Here is a 25,610-nt window from a genome sequence, read left to right on the forward strand (position 1 = left end):
GTCATGGACATATGGACTTTGAAATGAACAAGGGAGAGGTTAAACGTAGGCGGAGTCTGGCATAAGCTTATTGCCACACTTTTCAATAACTCTGCTGCAGTGGTCTTAGTCTCCTTATAGGCTTTTCCCTCCATAACACTGCTGCCCAGTTGATCGCCATTGATCTCCATGCAGCACCACAGCATCATACACCTTCAGAAAAGCACCCCTCAATCTCAGGAGATGCCCTTCTGGAGGCATGCAGCCATAGTCATTATACCCTAATATAGGCCTATTTGCCTAGTAGCCAGAGCATATGTTAAATTCCAACATATTTGAACATTTAAGTCGTCCTTAATTCAGTCAGTATGTCATCCATTCAGTCATTTGTCTGAGTTCCAATAGGAACTAAATCAAAGAAAAGAAAACAGTCTTATCCATTTGTTTATTGAAATCCATGTGTGTATTCAAAATTATCATAATTCTCCAAAAGTTATTTAGCCTATCACTTCAATAATTCAATGCTTAATATTTATATATATATATTTTTTTAAATAGGCCTTCAACTTAAAGGCATTGCAATTTAGGCTGTAATTTTAGGTACTGGTGTCTTGTGGAATAATTGTAGAACTATTTGAATTTTATAACTGTTATAACTGTTTTTAATTATAGTCCTCCCTTTAAGAAGAGACCCTAACTCACAGGCCTCTAAATAAATGTTAAACAAAATAGTTGAAGAATCACATGCAGTGGCTGATAGGGAAAACAGATCTGGGAATAAGAATAGGCTATTTGGCACACCTTGGCTATTTCGCTCAGGACAGGTTATAGCGAAGACTTAATCAATATTTTGTTTTGTCTCATTTATTGATATGGATATAGCCTTTGCGTGATGGGACTTTGCAACACAAATGGCTATAACAAGCCTACATAGAGTGGAATTCGCATAAGGCCTACAGTCCGTGCTCCCAAATAGTGGAAAGAATGTGATTCATTAGGTTAAATGATCACCACAGTAGCCCCACGTGGCTATAAACATGTATTATGCAATTATAAGGCCATTAAATAACACAGCATATTTAGATAGCGGAATAGGCTTAGCCCAAATCATATTTACTTTCTATTTTGCAGCTCGGGTGGTTATTCTAGACAAGGCTCTTCTGTGTCTTTATGGTATCATTCTCACACAAGTCATTTGCTGAAGGCCCAAGCCTATACTACGCCATCTACTGGTATAACGTCGTTATCGAATGCCATTCTAAATAAGCTTTAGACTTTTATTTTGGAAATTAAACCGGATGCTGCAAAGCAACTCTACGTCTGGGCTAGAGTTGCTTGATTAACTAGCTACGTCCGGTTCATGTCCTTTGCAGATGCCACATTCCTGACAAAAGTTTGTACGTATAAAAAATATCTGTAACCGAGTAAAGGGAGACTTAAAGTAAGAATTGAACGTATAAATGTTAATTCATAGTCGTAACAGAATTTGTACATTTACAGATCTAATTTAAGGGTTAGGTTTCATGTTTCACACATGGCTTTTCTTTTGATCCTAACAATTTACTTATGGATTTTCTTACGATCTTAATTATACATACATTCAACCTTTTGGCAGCTATCTGGCTCCATAACAGGAGGCCATCATTGGTAAGTCCTTGCACTGCAGCTCTTACTTTCATAAGGCAATTAGAAATAAAAACAAATCTAAGTCATAAAATATTTTTACAGTTTTCTTTACTGAATGCTTCTTTTTACCTTTGTGTTAAATGTTTTACCTCTTACCTCTCTCTTTACTTCTCAGTTGTATTTCCTTTGGTAAATGAAGAGTGTGTAGACTTTGCAAAAGTGCAAATGCTTAGTAAATCTGACTGTCTGTTTACTCTGGTGCTCTGTTGGACAGTCACTTGGTGGCCTCGGGGTCAGCCAATCTGAGAAGTTAATTCCTTTCCCATCATCCCTCAACATTTTAGAGTCTGGCCCACATGACACAATATCCAGATGTTCCCCTCTCTCCATGCCCCTGGAGTTGGGACTGGCTCTGATCTGGTAACAGGTTTATTAGGTACTACGGTACTTTCCTTAATCCTCCACAACCCCCTTGTTACTCAATGCTACCAGCTTCTGGATAAACCTTAACGACTACTCTCTGCTCCTTCAATTAGTAAGTTGACTGTGTTAATGAAGATAAACCATTGAGGTGGCTGTGAGTCACAGGCCATGAGAGTTTGACTATTTACAACTAGCTACACAGTCTAAATAGTTATTGATGAATAACACATATTTGACAATTCAAAGCATAGTCATGGCTGATACCCATAAGGAACACATGTATACCTATAACCAAATGCAAAGTAGGTTAGGTTTACACATTAAAACTTCTCTGGTTTATAGAAACGGCAAATTGAATCACACTGGTCTCCTCTCCTGACAAGCATCTGGTCATCTAATCTACTTCCTTCAATGAGGTGGTCACAGATAAAACATCCATATGGGTGATTCCTTCACAAAACTAGAACAAAAAGATGTTCAGATTTGAGGGATTTCCACAAAATGTTGTCTATATAAGGTTCCTTTGGTGGAAGGATTGTTGACATACTTGACATTTGTATCTTAAAGCATAATTGAGAAATAATTCATTGAACCTGTAATGTGACATTTACCCAGGCCTCCTTTAAGACTCCATAGTGTTTAATATGTGGGTGCTACAAAGCAGAAATTGCTGTCATATGAAACCGCTTGCTCTGTAATATAAGACAATTATTATTGAAATCAAAATACTAATATTACAGAACAAGCGGTAAAGCTTCAAATGACACATTTTTGCTTTGTAGCACCTACAGATGAAACATTATGGAGCCTTAAAGGAGGCCTGGGTAAGGCCAAAATGTCACAAATGTTCCAACTTTAATTATTTCTCAATTATGCTTTGAAGTACAACTGAAGGCAATAGACACCTTCTCTGATAGAAAACAGGCCTGTGGCATCAACATTAGTCCAAAAAATGTATTGTAGTGTCGAAATTGATTACAAGGTGTAAATAGGATAATTTTGGTAATAGTCAGTCTTGTAAGTAAGTTCGTCATGACTTAATTGAGCGTAGGGTTTTGATTTCGACAATGCTCACTTACCCACTAACACAGGATACACATTTGCCGGGATTGCACTCTATCCAATCCTACCGCAAAACTCACAGACAGTGAGAGACTTCCCAGCAGGACCACGGATCAGACTTTGTTTACATTAAGACAACACATTGCCCATTTTTTTACATGATAAATACAGCACCAAACACCTTAGCTAGGTGTAAAATTGCACGATTAAAACCTCCCAGACAAAAACTTTCAAATAAATTACAGACTTCTTGAGTTATCTTAGATTCAGTCGGACTATTTCGAGGAAGTGATACTGGTTTTGTTGCTATGGTCTCATGGGGGACAAACATCAGCAACTACAACATCGAACCACACCCCCAAAAAAGACTGAAATCTCATTTTCCTTAATGAGCAAGAGATTAACACATGCGGAATCGGTGCATTCAGTCGCTCTAATAGCCTCTTAAATGTACAGTAACTACATGTAATCTAAGTAATGCCCGAAAGTAATTATTAATCATATGAGGACCATAAACAATAACTAGTAATATGTCATAATCCAAGAAAGGTTCAAATCTCACCTTTCTGGTAAAAAGTCTTAAATTGCTCAGGTGTAGTCATATGAGGACACAAGTGCAAGTACACAGTACAAATATGAGGAAGATACAAAATATTTTATTTGACGTATATTTCCTATTCAACAAAACTGTATGAATAAAGCTTGAAATGACATGTGCTTTATAATCAAATGATAAAATCACTTACTATAATATATGTCACCTTCCTTATAACTGTAAAATACATATCTCTATGGTTAGAGAATGTGCATATTTTCTAAAGGTCAGTCTTGATCAAAACATTTGCCCCCAGCGCTGTGAATGTCAAATAGAGCTCTATTATATCATATTAAATTTGTCCATCAATGACAAACAGAAATAGATTTGTTTAAAATCTATGAATTATTTTAGATGAATCGCTCTCATCTTTGAATGTGCTATTGTGATGAAACCCCTCTCTCCTGCTGCGTTATGATGTAAGGATTGCAGGTGTGCACTTTGTCAGTGGATCTGATGTAGGGTTCAGCCAGGAGTTGATGGACAGTCGGGAGAGCGAATTAAATGGTAGAAGGGACATCCCAGCTTCAAGTTGTTTCAGATTTAACATCCTATGTTACACAGGCAGACAAAATATACTACTGTGTCTGTGGAAACCAGGGCTATCGCTCAATACAAGCCATTTCAATATACCGTGTCCACAGAGCGATTTATAAGCGAAAATGTGTTGGAACCAGTACCAGAACCACGGAGGTCCTCTAAACAGGGGACTTTAATTCTAAGAGTGATACAAATGTCAAATATCCTTCCTCCAAAAGGACGCTTCTATGGATTACATTTAGTGAAAATCCCTCAAATCATGGTATTTTTGTTCAAATTACATGAGGAATCACTAATATCGAAATAAGGTCACGGTTAGGATTAAGGTTTTCAAATGGGCTTGCAATAAAGTGGGCACAAAAGGGTTCGGTTTTGAGGTCAAGATGGACTGGGGCTAGGGTTAGGGGTTATAAGGACATGGGTTACAGTTTTAAAAAATGGGTGAAGATAAGGCTGGGGCTATGGTTTTCTAAAGTTAGTATAAGGTTGGGTCTAGGGTGCTGTTCCTGTGGTGTAAAGAAGATTGGCACCCGAATAGACAGGCACAAGGCACCTTAATTTATGCTTGCCTTGGACAGGCAGATGTGCATACCTGTATTCCCTCTGTCCCTGTGAATGTCCTGAATAGTCTTGGATAAGCAATCCACCATCCAAACTGTGACTACCTTGAAATAAGAAAGAGATGAGAGAAGTGAACATAGCCAGTTCCCTGTATTACTGAGAGAGAAAAAAACAATCCAACTATTCAAAACTATATCAGCAGCAGGCCTGAACATTTTAAACTTTCAAATAACAAAATATCAAGAAATGCTCCTAGTGCAAGCATAGAAATTACAATAGTCTGTGCAAGCTGTCTGTCTGAAGGTCAGGTACCAAAATATTAGCATCAGACAGGAGAGAAAGAGGAGCATCCTCTCATCTTTTATATATTTTTTTGTAAATCCTGCACATAGCTTCCGTTTGTTTTAACAACTGTGAGAGCCTGTGCAGTGAAGAATATTCACACAAGTCTCTCCAGTCTCGTCTAATGTCAGCATACGGCCAATAGCGCTCGTAGTGACGCTGCAGTAGGTTGGCCCTTCGCTTGCATTCATAAACGGATATGATAGCTAAAGCGTTGAATGTACTACTGTAGCGACATATACACAGTCAAGTCGGACCATGGCGGAAGAAGACGACACGAGAATTCGGATTTTACAAAGCCTGCGGGGAAAGATATGTAAGTGCGAACAATGTCTTTATTGTATCAGCATTCTTCAATTGAGGGGGGCTAACAAAGTGAACGACGTGGGGAAAAAAGGGGCGCGGTACAATCAACACAGGCACTTCATGAAGATATGAGACATTGTTGTGAATGAATGTTGCCCGGGCCTCTATCAAACGTGTTTTATATTTGCAGAAAACACTGTCGCAATGTAGCTATTTATTTTAATCAGTTCCTCATCCGACGTCACCCTTAATAGAGCTAGGCCAGCTCCTGACAAAAGCATAGGCAAAGACGGGCTAGCTAGTACAGTCAGTGGCTAGCTCTCCATACACACGCATCAAAACACATAAACTGGCTAGATAAGTGTTAGCTACGCTAGCGGTCTATATTACTAGCGAACGTAAAGTGCTTTCAGTGAAACGGTGCCACTCCCTATACAGATAACTTGTTTCCATGTTTTGTATCCTACCTAGATAGCTATCGAATCAGAATGTGTAATTCATAGCTAGTTGACGTTAGTTACCTCGCGTCTCTGTTCTCATTTTGCGAAACGCTCGTGGCAGGAAGTTGTCTCCGTGTGTTGGTTAGCTGCTGAAGTTAATTATGTTGAAATAGCTACCTAGTTTCGAAATTACACTATTCCAGATTAGTCATCACTTGATAAATCATTTTAGACTTTTAAACCATACTATTCTCCAGCAGGGTTAGCTAACTAGCTAATTGCTGGTTTGTGTTGCTTTCATATTTCTAAGAAAAAAAACATGAATCTACCCAGAATTTTAAGAAATTACTTCGAGTGGAACTTAAACACTTTCAGGATATATTTGGTCACAAATATCCTTGTCCATTATTCTTTTAGCAGGAAAATAACATTAATTTCAATGGAATTAATAAAAGTTCCTTAGTAATTTCGTTGAGTTCTGTGCAAAAAGTCATAATCATAAAGACAGATGGATTACTGAAATTACTTGTTTCACATGAATGTCGGATGCATGCATTTTTGTTGCAATTAAGAGACTTCTTGAGGTCCTAAACACAATTCCAAATGGTCATCCATCATTATCCTCTATAAAGGATGTCATTTCATGACTTGCATCTGTGTTTAACAGCTAGCCTATAGGCAGATATTTAAGTAACTTTGTCAAAGACCATTTGAAAAGAATTTGCTTGAGTTCCTAAACACGCACCTGGCTTTTATATGCAGGCAGTTTGTTAGTTTTGAATGAGCACAGTACCGCAACAGGATCTTTTGATGGAATGTTACTGGCACACATACAATACTGTCAGCTTTGTAAGGGTGGCTGTGAGAGAGAACAAGACCATTCACACTGTCCATCTACTGCAAAATGAGAAAACAACATAATTAGCATTGCGTACATAAACCTGTCTTGATTTCAGGAAGTCTAGTAAAGTACGAATTTTGCTAAAAAAATCTGAGGTTATCTCAATGGTCTGATAGATGTGACTCCTCATTTGATCAGAGTTTTCACTAATCATAGTACCTGTATCATGAGAAGCCCTTGGTTATAGACTACTGTACCAGTACCACTACTCCCCCTCCCCCTCTCTCTGGCTCTGATGCTCACTTCTGCAGATGCTATCATGCATGTACAAACAAGCACACACGTTGACATGCACACCAGCACAAAGTCATCATAGGTGTGCATATAAGCAAAATAAATGAACGCATTATGCACTCGCTTGTGCACAGACAACGGCTGCAAAACAAATGAAAGTTTCACTACCATGCATTGATGAGCACCCAGGAAGCAAGATTTAAAAAATTGAGGAACTACCCTTGGTAAGAAACTGTTTGCCATCTTACGAAACCTTTCTTCTTCCTCTTGGGGTTTCTGTTTATGTCTTAAACTAAAAAGTGTCAATGGAAGTTGTAGTCTATTCAGTACAAACAGAGAAGTTTGTAGTAGTGTGGCGTTTGCTCTTTGACCTCTTGCCTCCATTTCCACGGTGACCAGTGTTTTTTTTTTTTTGTGAGGATGGCGTTGAGGTTAGCGAGGGCTTGAACTCCCCTGCATGTCGGGCTCACCGGGGCTTAGTGGTAGCTCAGGGCTCTGCTGTAGGTTTTCACAGCCCTTTTCTGGGATTAGACATATTAATAGCCTGTTAAAGAGCCTGATCCCTGACTCTGGCTTTTCCCCATTAAAGTCTGCTCACCCTTATATATCCCTCCCGACCTCTCGGACCAATTTAGACTGCTGTCAACCACTTCACACGGAATAATCTTGTGGTTCACAGCTTCACACATTGGACTCAGTGAAAGTTGTGAGAGACATGCTAATATTGTTTTGATTTAGTCATGTGTGAAACTATTTATTACTGTATGTCATAGTCTTTTTGGAATTGAATGAAAGTACAGTGTTTATTGTAAATTCATGCAAACAGGAACCTGGTAGCGCTCTATAGAGCAGATGTAGACACAGAGCTCTATTACTTGTAGTGTGCAGTCCTTATGGTGCTGTAGTATATCCATTTTAGAGGGCATTTGCTGCTGTGCTGTTGATCCAGGTGCAAGCAGTGTACCTGGCTGGAGATTTCCGTGGTGTTTCACATTTGTGAATCAGCACTCCACTGTCAGAGCCAGGAGCATGCTGGGAGGAAGTTGATGTGCTGTGTCTTTGACCACATCTTACGTGATGCTCAACTCTCAATTTAGGCCACATCCACCCTGTGCGCCCCACACCTTGCCACCCCAGCCAGGCTTACTGTCACTCACACAATCCATTTTAGTCCACTCAGGGAGTCCTGAGTTCCATATCCTCATTTATCCAGGCTGAATACATAAATTCAATTACTAGGCCTCTACATGCCATATCATGAAGTTGTCGAAATAAAAAATCTTCAAAGATGTCGTAACTGAACACACTTCAGTTGAAACATTAGGGTGTTTTTTATTATTTAAATCAGGGCTGTTCAATGTCAGTCCTGGAGAGACATAAAAACCACTTCTGGTTTTCATCCTCTCCTAATAAAGTACTATTTCAGACCTGAAACACCAGGTGAGTGCAATGAACGACCAGGTAGAAAAACAGATTTCAGAAGTGTTTAGGCCTTCCAGGGCCGGAATTGAACATGGCTGATTTTAAATGTTCACATTTAGTATTCTCAACCATATTAACAGCAGGTCGATAGAAATAGACATAATTTTTCACATTAGCCCCACCTGCCTCTGACCCTCTCCTCTATTTCCTGCAGGTGAAGGCAAGAACCTGGGTCCCTGTTCGGGGCCCAACCGACAGCGGGACCTCTGCACCTTCTGCACCATCAGCCTGGACCAGGAGGAGGTGTTCCGGACCAAGGTGTTTGACAAGAGTCTCAGGTAACAACCATTTAGTAGTATTAAATAGCCTATGCCATTTAGCAGATTATTTTATCCAAAGCGACACAGCTGTGTGCATACATTTTACGTATGGGTCGCCCAGGGATCAAACCCACAACCCTGGTGTTGCTATGGCAATGCTCTACCAACTGGGCCACAATCTCCCTCCATCATCAGAGACTTGTCCCGAAGCCACTCCTGCGTTGTCTTGGCTGTGTGCTTAGGAACGTTGTCCTGTTGGAAGGTGAACCTTCGCCCCAGTCTGAGGTCCTGCGTGCTCTGGAGCAGGTTTTCATCAAGAATCTCTCTGTACTTTGCTCCATTCATCTTTCCTTTGATCCTGACTAGTCTCCCAGTCCCTGCCTCTGAAAAACATCCCCACAGCATGATGGCCAGGTTTCCTCCAGATGTGACGCTTGGCATTCAGGCTAAAGAGTTCAATCTTGGTTTCATCAGACCAGAGAATGTTGTTTGTCATGGTCTGAGAGTCCTTTAGGTGCTTTTTGGCAGACTCCAAGCGGGCTGTCATGTGCCTTTTACTGAGGAGTGGCTTCCGCTTGGCCACTACCATAAAGGCTTGATTGGTGAAGTGCTGCAGAGATGGTTGTCCTTCTGGAAGGTTCTCCCATCTCCACAGAGGACCTCTGGAGCTCTGTCAGAGTGACCATCGGGCTTTTGGTCACCTCCCTGACCAAGGCCCTTCTCCCTCGATTGCTCTGTTTGGACAGGCAGCCAGCTCAAGGAAGAGCCTTGGTGGTCCCAAACTTCTGCCATTTAAGAATGATGGAGGCCACTTTGTTCTTGGACCTTCAATGCCCCAGAAATGTTTTGGTACCCTTTCCCAGATCTGTGCCACGACATAATCCTTTCTCGGAGCTCTACGGACAATTCCTTCGACCTCATTGCTTGGTTTTTGCTCTGACATGCACTGTCAACTGGGATCTTATATAGACTGGTGTGTGTGTGTGCCTTACCACAGGTTGACTCCAATCAAGTTGTAGAAACATCTCAATGATGATGATCAATGAAAACAGGGTACACCGAGTTCAATTTCGAGTCGCATAGCAAATGGTCTGAATACTTATGTAAATAAGGTATTTCTGTTTTTTACATGTTAATACATTTGCAAAGATTTTTAAAAACCTGTTTTTGTTTTGTCATTATGGGGTACTGTGTGTAGATTGATGAAGAAAACAATTAATTGAATCAATTTTAGAATAAGGCTGTAATGTAACAAAATGTGGAAAAGTCAATGGGTCTGAATACTTTCCAGCACACCCTGCAAGAACAGGGCAGTGAAGATGTTGCTCTTGTCATGTTAGCCTATGTTGCACTACTGTTATGGTTGCTGGCATGAGGTGATATCATTTGATGTGTAACATCCTCTTCCTGCAGGGCCCAGATCTTTTTGCATTGATCATTTTGTGTCAGATGTCATCATGCAGGCCAATAACAGTATCCTTTCCTTACCATCTCTCCTAATGTTGAAATGTTTTTCACGATCGATGTGGTGGATGTAACACCATTGAAAACTTAACACTTTAGCTTATATGTTTATTGTAACCTGGAGATGACCAGGACTGCCTCCCCAACTAGAGACACAGCTTGAGTCCAGGAAGAACAGAAGGACTGAGTTGTTTGTGTGGGCGTAGTGTCAGTTGGGCAACACCAGACGAGGACAATATTAGCAAGGCTAAGTCGTCTACGAAGAGAGCAGCCATATTTGATTTGAAATGAACTATGCTGCTTACAAGCTCCCCATTCAGAGATGTGTGGGGGAGATGGACACGGGTAGAACCTCGTTCATCTCACTGTAAATACACGGTGCTCGTCTTCTCTAGGTATTTCACAACGGATAGCTTTTTTTTTTTTTCTCTCTACTGTTGCGAACCCGCCGTTCAAAGGGCTCCTTTTACTGTGTCTAAGGAAGTGTATCCTCCCACGCTCTCTTTCTCTCTCTCTCTCTCTCTCTCTCTCTCTCGATGCATGGCCTTTCATATGGCTTTAAGACTTGTAGAATCTCTCTCTGCAGAATCCCAAGGATGTTTCCTCCTGCCACTGTCATGTTGCACAAAGTTGTCATGTGAAAACAATTGTAGTGTAGTGGCTATACCACATTACTCTATATTTATGGGGATGTTAAAGGAAAATACCACTCAAACTGTAGAATACTTTTCAAAATACAGAAAGAGGCACTGTACAATGATACTATGACACTTTCTGCATTTTGGAAGTTCTATATCTTGATTGCTGAAAAGCAAAACATTTGGAACTGTATCAAAAGTGGACTAATGAAGCAAATACCAAAATATTTTGAGTGGAATTTTTCTTTAAGGTTAGGATGTGTTCTGTTGAATCTAGGGTTTATCCATTATGCCGATCCTGTTGCAAAACTTTTCTTAAATGGAATTGAACGAAGCGAAATTGGGAGGGACCTACCTACCTGAATTTGTCCAATAGAAACTCGTTTTCTTTGAAAAACCCAACTGTTTGGACTAATGCTTACACCCGTGTTCTTTCTGAGAGGGGGGGAATGGGAGATCGAAAGAGGAGAGTGTGTGTGTGTGTGATCGAAAGAGGAGGTACTGTGTATGTGTGTGAGGCAGTGTGTGGAGGCTACAAGTGCGTAATTCCATGTGATTATGTGCACAAACTGGAGGATGCGTGGGTGTCTGCAGCCTGGAAGTGTTGCCAAACCCTCACTGTGGAAATGACAGGCAAAACATTTCACCAACCATACAATGCTGCATAGAGGGTAGCCTTACTTGAACACTGCTTTTATGAACAGATCATAGTGTTATTAGCACTGTTTGACTTTATTAAGATAATGGAACAAATGTCTGTCAGTTGTCCTGTTTTCATACTAGTCTGTCATACACCTGCTAGCCACGGTTAAACCTGCTTAGCTTCTACTCTTTTGAGAAGGCTGCATAATGGTGCAGCTAACAGCCATTCTGGCTTCTCTTTACATAAAATAGGCCTCATACCAAGGTAACAATGTAGCATAATAACCATGTAACAGGCTAGTAACTATGCAGTTATGGTACATTACCATAAATGTATTGTCTTGGAAAATATAAGTGGCAAGTATGTAACTGTCTGTTAGGCTCAGGGCTCTTGCTCAATTGTCTTAAAACATCTGTCCTCGCCTCCATTATACGTATCTGAAAGAACTGACCAGGTGAAGCCAGCCTAGTGATATACTTCCACCATATTGTTTTCACCTAGCAACTCTTTTCCCATCTGTGAAATTGATGGGGAGGAGAGAATGGATTTAAGCAGTTGAGATTGGGCTCAGGACTGATAGCGAGACCCAATCAAAAAAAAATCTAATTGTTCAAGGTTAGGTTGCAACAGCTCATTTTCAAAACATTCTCTCCTGTCGGCCCATGCCTTTTACTGAACACAACTGACCCTGGTCAGAGCTGGATGGTACAGCTGCTTGGCACCCTCTCCCTCTCTGCCTGCTCTTCCAAGCCACTTGTATGCTGGTCAGTCTGTCCTAGGAGACCTGGCCATCACAGCGCTAGGCTATATTTAGCACCTGCTGTTTAATGATTGCTGATGGAGGGCGGTCTATGCATAAGGCCTTGGTTTGTGTTGTCATTGGTGTGTTGTCTTCTGTCCCTTCAAAAAGTAGCCTGGTCCCAGATCTGTTTGTCTTGTCACAAGTTGTTTGGCAAAACTCCAAAAACTGTTCTAGGATCAGGCTAATCAGTTATAAACCTTTTCCAATCAAAAGCCAACAAAGTTTTCAGTAAATGTTCCCTTTCCACAGAGGTCAGCCTGTTCTCTGAACGTAGCCTAAAGATGGCGTTTTGCTCTTCACTAAAACGACTTCCTGTGTGGTTGTTTTTCAGCCCTTTCTATGGCGAGGACTTCTACTTTGAGATCCCACGACCATTTCAGTGTTTGTCCTTCTACGTATTCGCCAAGGGTGTTTTTCAGAGGGACCTGCCTGTCGGTGAGTAGGAACTGACACACACACACACACATATATATATATTATGCATACATACATACATACATACATACATACATACATACATACATACATACATACATACATACATACATACATACATACATACATACATACATACATACATACATACATACATACATACATACATACATACATACATACATACATACATACATACATACATACATACATACATACATACATACATACATACATACATATACATACATACACAGTTACCCTATGCTTTCAGCTGGATGATTTCCAAGTATGTTGACTTCTGTCTGTCCATGTGTGTTTTCAGGGAAAGTGTCCATCCGGAAGGAGGAACTGTGTAAATTCAGTGGGAAGGAGCACTGGTTCGGCCTGCAGCCCGTGGACCCTAACTCTGAAGTCCAGGTGGGTGTCAGTCAGACAGTGTTCAGACATCTTTATATGTACCCAGTTGGTTTGGGGAGAAAAGCTCATCTTCTAGTCATTGTGCTACTTCTTGTATGCGGCCATTCAGACGCCATAAGGGTGTCCAATGCTATTGATTGTAGTTAGTCACCAGTCAGACATTTGGCTTGGTCCAACTGTCTCTGTAGCAGACACCACCTCCTCACATCCTGTTGTTGTATTCTCTCTATGCTGAGAGGCTTGGTAACTGGGCTGAGAGGCTTGGTAACTGGGCTGAGAGGCTTGGTAACTGGGCTGAGAGGCTTGGTAAGCGTCTGCCCTGGCTGAAAAGCTACGGTTACATAATGGTGTCATTAACCCGGTGGTGAGTTTAAAAAAATAAAAAAATAAATCTTTGTTTGTTCTTGAGTGATGAGAAGATTTTAGGACACTGAAATCTGTCGGAGAACTGGCTGAAATAACCCTGTGTCCTACTGCCACCGCATCCTGAACAGACCTAAGCCAGTAGACATGTTACCCAATCACTGTAGGCTGTGTAGGACAGTTCCATGTAACCCTATTTCACTCCAGTTGTAGCATTTCATGTCTAGCGGGTGCCCTAGTCTGGGCTATTCTGAGGAGTGTTTTTCTACAGTAACTCACTCTGAAGATGACCAGGGCTGCCTCCCCAACAACAGACACCGCTTGAGTCCAGGAAGAACGGAAGGACACTGAGCCGAGTTGGCTGTGTGTGTGTGTGTCTGTGGGCGTAGTGTCAGTTGGGCAACACCAGACGAGGACAATATTAGCTAGGCTAAATCCTCTACAAAGAGAGGAGCCATATTTGATTTGAAATGAACTATGCTGCTTACAAGCTCCCCATTCAGAGAGATGTGTGGGGGGGATGGACACGGGTAGAACCTAATGTTTCTGGTTCCAGTCTCGCTCTTCTCGCTGTAAACACGGTGCTCGTCTTCTCTAGGTATTTCACAACGCACAGCATTTTAATTTTTTTATTTACTGTTGCAAACCCGCCTTTCAAAGGGCTCCTTTTACAGTGTCTAAGGAAGTGTATCCTCCCACGCTCTCCCCTGTCTCTCATTCTTTCGCTCTCTCTCATTTGCTCTCTACCCCTTTCTTTACTTTTCTCTCTCTACTCTCTCTCTCTAACTGGTCTTTCCCTCTCTGCCTCTGCAGAATCCCAAGGTTGTTACCTCCTGCCACTGTCACGTTGTCATATGTGAAAACAATTGTAGCGGAGTGGCCCTAGTCTAGGCTATCATGAGGAGTGTTTGCTACAGTGACTCACTCTGAAGTAGGTGTTCTAAGTCTTGTTACATCAGTGATGGACTGCAGTGTGCTTGTGTTCTCTCTCTCTCTCTGAGAAAGGGGTTGAAATTGATGTAGCAACTGAGTGCAGTTGGCAGTCGGTGAGAAGAGCAGGAGTGGGTTAGAGGTGCTATCTCCTGTGCGGTTGTTGGTACAGATTGGAGTATGTTGAAGTTGCCCTTTTAGAAGTCGCCCGTTTCTGGTTTTCCCGGCCTAATGCTTAAGTTTAGGGCTTGGGGAGGGTAATCTGTTCCTAGATCTGATCCAAGTGGCTACTTGTACGTGGACCTGATAGTACAGTACAATACAGGCCAAGACATGTTTTGAAGGTGCGTGGCAGTGATTTCGGTTGCTTTCATTAGGGCATGTGTCAAAAAAACCTTTGTCCAGGTAGTTCTTAGTCCAGGTAGTTCTTCCCTGTTACAGTTCCTTCGTTTGGTGTCTGATAAACATGACCCTGGTGACATTAGCTCAGCCCAGCAGGCATGCCAGGGTAATTCTCACCATGTTGGCCAAGGCTTATCTTCCATTAGCGACCACGTAAGCGACAACAATCACTATCTGAGCTCAACTCGTAATGTACTGCGGAGGGGAGAGTGAGTGCTCGCTGGTATTTTTTTTTGTTTGTTTTTGTTCTTTCTGCCTCTTTCTGACACTTCCAAAGGCGAGGCAGCAGCCTTCACCACATCCGACCTGATAAAGACTGAGCGTTGGTTCACATGACAGCAAGCTGTGGCTTATCACACACCCTGATGTACACACAACCACTACTAACCTGAAGCCACCATAGAGAAAGACTGGGGAGGTTAGGAGTCAGCCAAAGACCTTACTCATATCCACCACTTTAGAATGAATGTTTAACTCATTCATAGAGTAGGCTGCACTATGAATGTAACCTAACCTCTAAAAGTCAATTATAAACGTATGTTCAGAGAGGACACCTTTGAACCAGGCCTCTCTTTTGTAGTACCCCTTGTTACAGCAGCCATGGCTTATTTAGAATGTCTTGTGAATAGATTCATATAATAGATTAATTTTACTCATTTGGTAACTTTGACTTGCAAAATACTGTGCTCTACCTGTACCTCTCCCTCTGAGAGTGAATGAAGGAATGGGACACACCTACTCAACTTTTTTTTTCCTTTTGTTTTCATACAGTACTCATTTGCATAGGATCTGGCATTTATCACCAATGTTGATAAGAGAAACACTGACAATCCTGTTGACTCTCAGTATGCTCTGATATTGTGACGTCTCTCCTCCTAGGGAAAGGTCCACCTGGAGATGCGTCTGAATGAACTGATCATAGAGAACGGCTCCATGTGCCAGCAGCTACTGGTCCGGTGAGTATACTGATCCAGGGTCAGATTGTTTTCTTCTCCCTAGTGGGTAAGGTTAGGATGGGGGGGGATAATATAACATGATCTGTGGTTAGGGGCACCTACTACCTCAAGAAGCATTGGAGGACTTTAACACAAGTACATTAACATATGTGGACTTTCTCTATGCAGTCTTATTTGCTGTCAATACAGCCTTTTGTTTCTGGCTTTGTCTGGGCTAGATCACCCAATGCCATAAAGCATCCTAGTCAGGCACCAACAGGCTCTAAGGAGCCAGAGCCCAGAGACCCAACCATGGTTTACCCTCTCTTCCGTTCCCTTACCGCAGCTGTTTTCCCCTACTCTGGAATTCACCTCTGCTGTGTTCATTTTCAACATCCTCCAGTCGACACATACACACACTGTACAGACACACAGCTCTCACAAACAACCTGTGTCTCCTCTGTTGGAGTTGTGCATCCTACTGCAGTGCTGTCCCTGAGCACTTCCTTTGGCATTGCGTGTATGTTTGTGCATTTCCAAGAGATCGTCATCTCGTGTGTGTTAGTCAGTGGATGATGTTGTTGCTCATCGGCACTCATTCAAACCGCGGCGAGCAGGTTAATGAGGAGGAAGTGATGGCATCTCGACAGGAAACTGCTCTAGCACTGCTCCCACCTCTGTGGCTGCTGGTGTCTCAAAACCACGGTGTGTCATCGATAACTCTTCACTGTTAGTGGCCCTCTACCCTGCCCCATCACTGTGGGAGGATTAGGGTGGCAAAGCTAACGCTCATTTACCAAAGTTACCAGTATCTTTGGTAATTGCCATATTTTCTGTTAATCTATGGTGACTTGGGCAATTTATACTTGAATAACTTTTTATTTTTAAGTATTCACTGTTAATATACACTGAGTGTACAAAACATTCAGAATACCTGCTCTTTCCATGACAGACTGACCAGGTGAATCCAGGTGAATGCTATGGTTCCTTATTGATGTCACTTGTTAAATCCACTTCAATCAGTGTAGATGAAGGGGAGGAGACAAGTTAAAGAAGGCTTTTTAAGCCTTGAGATAATTGGGACATGGATTGTGTATATGTGCCATTCATAGGGTGAATGGGCAAGACTAAACATTTAAGTGCCTTTGAATCAGGGGAGGTTGAAGGGGAGGACGGCTCATAATGATCAAATTCTATTTGTCACATGCGCCGAATACAACTGGTGTAGACATTACAGTGAAATGCTTACTTACAAGCCCTAAACACTTTAAAAAAACAAACATTTTTGGTTAACTTAAAAAATAGAAAATAATAGTAACATTTAATTAAACAGCAGCAGTAAAATAACAATAGCATGGCTATATACAGTGGGTACTGGTACAGAGTCCATGTGCAGGGGCTATCATGGTCCAGTCGGGGTAATATGTACATATAGGTAGAGTTAAAGTGACTGCATAGATAATAAACCGAGAGTAGCAGCAGTGTAAAAGAGTGGTTTGGGTAGCCATTTTGATTAGCTGTTCAGGAGTCTTTTGGCTTGGGGGTAGTTGCTGGTAGCAGAGAGATCATCATGGAGTCTTTGATAATTTTTAGGGCCTTCATCTGACACCGACTGGTATAGAGGTCCTGGATGGTAGGAAGCTTGGCCCCAGTGATGTACTCGGACGTACGCACTACCCTCTGTAGCGCCTTCTGGTCGGATGCTGAGCAGTTGCCATACCAGGCGGGGATGCAACTGGTCAGGATGCTCTCGATGATGCAGCAGTAGAACTATTTGAGGATCTGGAGACCCATACCAAATATTTTCAGTCACCTGAGGGGGAATAGTCTTTGTCATGCACTCTTCACGACTGTCTTCGTGTGTTTGGACCATGATAGTTTGTTGGTGATGTGGACACCAAGGAACTTGAAGCTCTCAACCTGCTCCACTGCAGCCCCGTCGATGAAAATGGGGGAATGCTCGGTCCTCCTTTTCCTGTAGTCCACAATCATCTCCTTTGTCTTGATCACGTTGAGGGAGATGTTGTCCTGGCACCACACGGTCAGGTCTCTGACCTCCTCCCTATAGGCTGTTTCATCGTTGTCGGTGATCAGGCCTACCACTGTTGTCATCGGTAAACTTGATGGTGTTGGAGTCATGCCTGGCCATGCAGTCATGTGTGAACAGGGAGTACAGGAGGGGAATGAGCACGCACCTCTGAGGGGCCCCTGTGTTAGGATCAGCATGGCAGCTGTGTTGTTTCCTACCCTTACCACCTGGAGACGGTCCATCAGGAAGTCCAGGATCCAGTTGCAGAGTGAGGTATTTAGTCCCAGGGTCCTTAGCTTAGTGATGAGCTTTGAGGGCACTATGGTGTTTGAGGGCACTATGGTGAACGCTGAGCTGTATTCAATGAATAGCATTCTCACATAGGTGTTCCTTTTGTCTGTGTGGGAAAGGGCAGTGTGGAGTGCAATAGAGATTGCATCATATGTGGCTCTGTTGGGGTGGTATGCAAATTTGATTGGATCTAGGGTTTCTGTGATAGTGTTAATGTGAGCCATGACCAGCCTTTCACAGCATTTCATGGCTACAGACGTGAGTGCTACGGGTCAGTAGTCATTTAGGCAGGTTACCTTAATGTTCTTGGGCACAGGGACAATGGTGGTCTGCTTGAAGCATGTTGGAATTACAGACTCAGTGAGGGAAAGGTTGAAAATGTCAGTGAAGACATTTGCCAGTTGGTCAGCGCATGTTCGGAGTACACGTCCTGGTAATTCCTGTGGCCCTGCGGCCTTGTGAATGTTGACCTGTTTAAAGGTCTTACTCACATCGGCTTCGGAGAGCGTGATTACACAGTTGTCCGGAAGCTCTACCCTTTTAGCTCAGTGCGGATGTTGGCTGTAATCCATGGCTTCTGGTTGGGGTATGTACGTACGGTCACTGTGGGGACGACTTCGTCATCATTGCACTTAATTGATGAAGTCAGTGACCGATGTGGTGTACTCCTCAATGCCATTGGAAGAATCCCGGGAACATATTCCAGTCTGTGCTAGCAAAACAGTCCTGTAGCTTAGCCTTTGCTTCATCTGACCACTTTCTTATTGACTGAATCACTGGTGCTTCCTGCTTTAGTTTTTGCTTGTACGCAGGAATCAGGAGGATAGAATTATGGTCAAATGGAGGGCGAGGAGAGATTTGTACGTGTCTCTGTGTGTGGAGTAAAGGTGGTCTAGAGGTGGTGTTTTTTTTTTTACATTATTTTCTCCCCCCCCCCCCCCCCCCCTCTGGTTGCACATTTTAACATGCCGGTAGAAATGTGGAAAACGGATTTAAGTTTCCCTGCATTCAAGTCCCCAGGCCACTAGGAGCGCCGCCTCTGGATGCACATTTAACATGCTGATAGAAATTTTGAAAAATGGATTTGATTAAACACCAATGCTTTTAAAGGTTATGGTTTATTTAGGATGAATGTTTTACAGGTTTGTCATTCAATTGTTATTATTTAATTGTTTTACATGTGATAAGGCCTCACAGGGCCAGAGATAATTAAACGTGTGATAATCTGAAGTACCCAAAAACGCCACTAAATTACATTTGATAAATCCCCCCCCCCAAAACTTGAAAGTTAACAAAACTCTTGTAGTTTACTGGTAAACTTAGAAAGTTTACAGTAATATACCCTCCCTTTGCAACCCTAGGGAGGACACACACAGGCACACACACTTGCGTCACTTTGTGCACTTGTTGTCTGTGTCACTGCTACACGCACTGACTGGGCTATGGCGATGTCATTCTTACAGCATCTTAGATAGCTGTTTATTAGTCCCATGGCTGAGTGAGTGGTTTGGGAATATTGTCATGACACCCTATGCCCAAGACAAACCATGCCTACACTTCCTGTCTTTCTGCCTGTCTCTTCTGACAGTTGGCTAATTTGTTATTCATTTGTCCATTCATTCACACTTGTGGTTGCGTCCTGTGCTACTAATTTGCATTGCATCCTGTCTAGTGTTTACCTAGCCCTTATTCTGGAAATATGACCTACCCAGTCAGGATGTGCTGCTACCCTCAATTGAGATTTGTTTTGTCAGTTGGATACTTGTTGTAAAAGTGTACTAGCCTTACTTTAAAAATAAAAGAAAAAAATAACTTGACAACTTAACATCTCCAGCACCACCAGAACATCAACATACACTATATACAGTGCATTCAGACCCCTTGACCCTTTCCACATTTTGCTACGTTACAGCCTTATTCTAAAATGAATTAAATAGTTTTTTTTACCCCCTCATCAATCTACACAGGTCCAGGACCAGGTCTCTCTTGGAAAAGAGATGTTATGTTAAAAAACCTGTATAAATAAAGGTAACAAAAATAAATACAACTCGCAATACCCCAGCAGTCCCTGCTCCCTGCTGCTGAAAAACATCCCCACAGTATGATGCTGCCACCACCATGCTTCACCCTAGGGATGGTGCCAGGTTTCCACCGGACGTGACACTTGCATTCAGAGTTCTTAGTTTCATCAGACCAGAACCTTGTTTCTCATGGTCTGAGAGTCTTGAGGTGCCTTTTGGCAAACTCCAAGTGGGCTGTATTGTCTATTTTTACTGTGGTGTGGCTTCTGCCTGGCCATTTTACCATAAAGGCCTGATTGATGGAGTGCTGCAGAGATGGTTGTCCTTCTGGAAGGTTCTCCCATCTCCACAGAGGAACTCTGGAGCTTTGTCAGAGTGACCATCGGGTTCTTGGTCACCTCTCTGAACAAGGCCCTTCTCCCCCGATTGCTCAGTTTGGCCGGTCAGCCAGCTCTAGGAAGAGTCTTGGTGGTTCCAAACTTCCTCCATTTAAGAATGGAAGCCACTGTGTTTTGGGGGACCTTCAATACTGCAGACATTTTATGGTACCCTTCCCCAGATCTGTGCCTTGACCCAATCCTGTCTCGGTGCTCTACGGACAATTCCTTCGAACTCATGGCTTGGTTTTTGCTCTGACATGCACTGTCATCTGGGATCTTATATAGACCCGTGTGTGCCTTTCCAAATCATATCCAGTCAATTGAATTTACCACAGGTGGACTCCAAGTTGTAGAAACATCTCAATGATGATCAATGGCAACAGGAAGCGCCTAAGCTCAACTTCGAGCAGTGGTGGAAAAAGTACCCAATTTTCATACTTGAGTAAAAGTAAACATACTTTTTTTTTTTTTAATACCTCAAGTGAAACTAATACTAAATACTACTTGAGTAAAAGTATTTGGTTTGAAATATACTTAAGTATCAAAGTAAAACTATAAATAATTTAAAATGTCTTATTAAGCAAACCAGACAACACTTTTTTGAGAGCCAGGGGCACAGTTCAACACTCAAATTTCACAAACAAATCATTTGTGTTTAGTGAGTCTGCCAGATCCGTAGGGAAGACCAGGGATCTTCTCTTGATAAGTGAATTAGACTATTTCTGTCCTTGCAAGTATTAAAAATGTCAGGAGTACTTTTGGGTGTGAGGGTCAAATGTAAGGGGTAAAAAGTACATTTATTTTCTTTAGGAATGTAGTTAAGTCAAAGTAGTCAAAAATAAATGTTAAAGTACAGACCCAAAACAACTTTAAGTAGTACTTAGTATTTTCACTTAGGTACTTTACATCACTGATTTCTAGTCTCAAAGCAGAGGGTCTGAATATTTACACCACCGTTCAAAGGTCAGGGTCATTTAGAATGTCCTTGTTTTTGAAAGAAAAGCACCTCTTCTTTTTTTTTGTCCATTAAAATAACATCAAATTGATCTGAAATACAGTGTAGATGTTGTAAATGACTAATGTAGCTGGAAATTGCTGATTTTTAATGGAATATCTACATAGGTGTACAGAGACCCATTATCAGCAACCATCACTCCTGTTCTAATGGCACGTTGTGTTAGCTAATCCAAGTTTATCATTTTAAAAGGCTAATTGATCATTAGAAAACCCTTTTGCAATTATGTTAGCACAGTTGAAAAGTGTTGTTCTGATTTTTAAAGAAGCAATACAACTTTAGAGCATCAGCATTTGTGGGATCGATTACAGGGTCAAAATGACCAGAAACAATGCACTTTCATCTGAAACTCTTCAGTCTATTCTTGTTCTGAGAAACTAACTGTTCCATGTGAGAAGCTGCCAGTTGAGGACTTGTGAGGTGTCTGTTTCTCAAACTAGACACTCTAATGTACTTGTCCTCTCGCCTTCAAATGAGTGGATTTGGCTATTTTTGCTGACAGGTGTATATAATTGAGCACACAGCCATGCGATCTCCATACATTGGCAGTGGAGTGACCTGTACTGAAGAGCTCAGTGACTTTCAACGTGGCACCGTCATAGGATGCCACATTGTCAACAAGTCAGTTCGTCAAATTTCTGCCCTGCTAGAGCTGCCATGGTCAACTGTAAGTGCTATTATTGTGAAGTGGAAACGTCTAGGAGCAACAACGGCTCAACTGCAAAGTGGTAGGTGACACAAGCTCACAGAACAGGACCCCTGAGTGCTGAAGCGTGTAAAAATCTGTCCTCGGTAGCAACACTCACAACCGAGTTCCAAACTGCCTCTGGAAGCAAGGTCCGCACAAGAACTGGTCGTCGGGAGCTTCATGAAATGGGTTTCCATGGCCGAGCAGCCGCGCACACAAGCCTAATGTGCAATGCCAAGCATTTGCTGAAGTGGTGTAAAGCTCGCTGCCATTGACCTCTGGAGCAGTTTTAACACATTCTCTGGAGTGATGAGTCACGTTACACCATCTGGCAGTCCGACGGACCAATCTGGGTTTGGCGAATGCAAGGAGAACGCTACCTGCCCGACTGCATAATGCCAACTGTAAAGTTTGGTGTAGGAAGAATAATGGTCTGGGGCTGTCTTTCATGATCCGGGCTAGGCCCCTTAGTTCCAGTAAAGGGAAATCTTAACGCTACAGCATACAATGACATTCTAGATGATTCTGTGCTTCCAACTTTGTGGCAACAGTTTGGGGAAGGCCCTTTCCTGTTTCAGCATGACAATGCCCCCATGCACAAAGCGAGGTCCTTACAGAAATGATTTGTCTTGATCGATGTGGATGAACTTTACTGTCCTGCACAGAGCCCTGACCTCAACCCCATCAAACATGTTTTTGATGAATTGGAACGGTGACTGCGAGCCAGGCCTAATTGCCCAAAATCAGTGCCCGACCTCACTAATGCTCTTGTGGGGCTGAATGGAAGTTCCTGCAGCAATGTTCTAACATCTAGTGGAAAGCCTTCCCAGAAGAGTGGAGACTGTTATAGCACCAAAGGGTGGACCAACTCCATATTAATGCCCATGATTTTGGAATGAGCAGATTTTGGGATGAGCAGGTGCCCACATACTTTTGGTCATGTATTGTAAGTGAAAATGGCAAGTTTCTATGTTTTGTAGTTAAAAAGATTGAGGAAGATAGTGTTTCCAATGACCTCCTCAACCGATTTTTATTAGATCATTAGTAGGTAATGACTACTCATAATTGGTTAAAATCACACAATGCACTGGAAATGTATCTTCCTCTTTTTTTTTTTTTACTTCATAACATAGAAATGTGCATTTTTCACATGTTGGTTAGGGGTGGTGCTGGAGGTGATGAATAGGAAGTTTAAAAATTGTGACATTTCCCTTTTTAATGAATCTACAAAAATGTCTTACAGTTTTACAGTTTTTGTAGCATGCATATGTCATCTATGTGGCACATTGTGAGTGGTAGGTCAGATAGTCAGAACACAGTAAATTGATCTGAGAAACACTAATGTCAATCTCCCGTTGCTTTTGTCTCCCCCAGGATAATAGAATGCCAGGGCTTGCCTCTGATCAGTGGACAGAACTGTGACCCGTATGCCACTGTCTCGCTCGTTGGGCCTGCCAGGTAAGACTCGACTACCGTCCTCTGCAGTGGAACATAATTACGGGCTCACTTCAATTTTAGGCACTATTTAATTTTTTATTCTTTCATATAGACCCCCATGAGAAAGGTTTGAGTATATTTCTGACTCTTCTGTCTCCTTAGGTTTGACCAGAAGAAAACAAAAGTGAAAAAGAAGACCAGTGACCCTCAGTTTGAGGAAACTTTTTACTTTGAGGTAAATGTAATTTACATCTGGCAGCTCATGTCATCTCAGTTTTCTTCCAAATTGAAGAAAACTAAAACAGGAAGGGACAACCAGGACTTGTCCATTAAGAAATGCTCACATTAGTTTTTCATTCCAAAAACTTTTAAAACATTTTCTGTTGCATGCCTTAATGAATGCAACTTAGGTGTCTGTCTGATTTTTGACAATTCATGAGTTGTTATTTGCTGGAGAAGACTGTAAATTCCGTCTTGTTGATGTCCCCAGGTCACAAGGCCCAACAGTTACACAAAAAAGTCTCATTTCCAAGTAGAGGAGGAAGACATTGAAAAGCTGGAGATCAAGTGAGTGTGCCATGTCTTCTTGTTTCCTCTTTTCATTCCTCTCTTGTTTTCTTTCTTCCTTCAATTTTCTCTTATTTTTCCCTCATCTTTCTGCTATGTTCACTCTTCTCTTCTTTCTTTTACTTCTCTTTTTCCCTCCATTTTCCTTCTGACCTTTTGACAGAACATCTGTGGGTTGGTTTTTCCCCACACTGGCAAACAGACCACCATACCTCCATCTCTCTAGAGTGACTTGTCATCAGTAGTCGGTAGAGGGTTTTCAGTGTGTTTTGAATTAAACCAGATTTGATTGTAATTGTGTTTGTCACAACAGGTGTAGTGTGTAATGCAAAAATGGTGGTTAAGGATCTGTGGGGGTTGTCTTTGTTTGCATCACTTACAGCGGACTGACACAGCTCACTGGGTTTACAGTGGGGTAAGACTAGGCTGGGCAGAGAGGTAAACACGCATGCATAACTTTCAGGTTTGGATTTGAGGTGATTTTAATCGCATGTGTATTTTTCAAGTGTACTGCAATTTGTATACTTCACACAGGTAAAGACCAACACTTCAGTGTATTTTGTGTTTGTGTTATATCTATGTGGTTGTGTTTTCTGTGAGTGTGTCAGTCAGCCAATGGTGAAGTGGTATGTTTGGAAAGGGAAGGGGCATTGGTCACTTATTTGTAGATAAAATGAAAGTTAACGTGTATTTGCAAATATCACATTCAATTAGTGTGATTGGAATCTCTCTCTCTGTGCTCCTCTGCAGAGTTGACTTGTGGAACAATGGAAATTTGGCGCAGGATGTTTTCCTTGGGGAGACGCGGGTATCTGTCAAGATTCTACGAAATGACCACATTCACAGGGCCTGGTAAGAACGGTGACATCGTAGGTTCACCTCGCACATTTGTCTTCCTGATGCTTCCGAGCCAGGTTTCTCACACTAACTTGGGAGATTTCACATACTGACACACCAATATGCAAAGGTGCATGTAGCATTCGCGTGCCCATAGGAGCCCACAGCTCTCACTTCTAACTACACACTCAAACGCACTGATTGCATCCTAAATGGCACCCTATTCCTTATACGCACTTAATTGGGTGACTTTTACACGCTTCTCTCACATGGACACGTTGTGCACTCACTGCACGCAGCCACACGCTTGTTGCTGCTTCTAATCCCAACCTGAAGAATGTAATCTGACTGCAGCGCTAGCTAGCTATCTGACATGAATGGGCTGATTAGCAGATGACAAGGACAGATACGTGGACGTGACACAGAGGCTCTTACGTACTCCGCTGCTACTCGCCTCGTTTTATCAGCCACCAGAATCCGACGCTCCTACGTCACACCCCTCACAGTGCTGAGTTTCTTTCCGCGTAGATCCATGGATGCTCGATCAGATCTGCACATTGTA

At 42.1% G+C, this 25,610-nt stretch overlaps 1 protein-coding gene across 2 annotated transcripts in view; it reads left to right on the forward strand.

The window, feature by feature from the left end:
• The first annotated feature begins 5,244 nt into the window (after window positions 1-5,244).
• Window positions 5,245-25,610, forward strand: part of LOC109909031 (ras GTPase-activating protein 2-like) — a 43,144-nt gene continuing 22,778 nt past the window's right edge. The window contains exons 1-9 of one of the 2 annotated variants that reach the window (XM_031795924.1): window positions 5,245-5,444; window positions 8,646-8,769; window positions 12,630-12,733; window positions 13,059-13,153; window positions 15,728-15,804; window positions 23,582-23,665; window positions 23,807-23,879; window positions 24,135-24,211; window positions 24,962-25,063. In XM_031795924.1, coding sequence (XP_031651784.1) covers window positions 5,387-5,444; window positions 8,646-8,769; window positions 12,630-12,733; window positions 13,059-13,153; window positions 15,728-15,804; window positions 23,582-23,665; window positions 23,807-23,879; window positions 24,135-24,211; window positions 24,962-25,063 — 794 coding nt within the window. In that variant the 5' untranslated portion in view covers window positions 5,245-5,386. The remainder of the gene's footprint in view (window positions 5,445-8,645; window positions 8,770-12,629; window positions 12,734-13,058; window positions 13,154-15,727; window positions 15,805-23,581; window positions 23,666-23,806; window positions 23,880-24,134; window positions 24,212-24,961; window positions 25,064-25,610) is intronic. The other variant, XM_020507889.2, reaches the window with a different exon arrangement.

This window comes from Oncorhynchus kisutch, linkage group LG18, assembly GCF_002021735.2.
Source record: "Oncorhynchus kisutch isolate 150728-3 linkage group LG18, Okis_V2, whole genome shotgun sequence".
Taxonomy (NCBI): domain Eukaryota; kingdom Metazoa; phylum Chordata; class Actinopteri; order Salmoniformes; family Salmonidae; genus Oncorhynchus; species Oncorhynchus kisutch.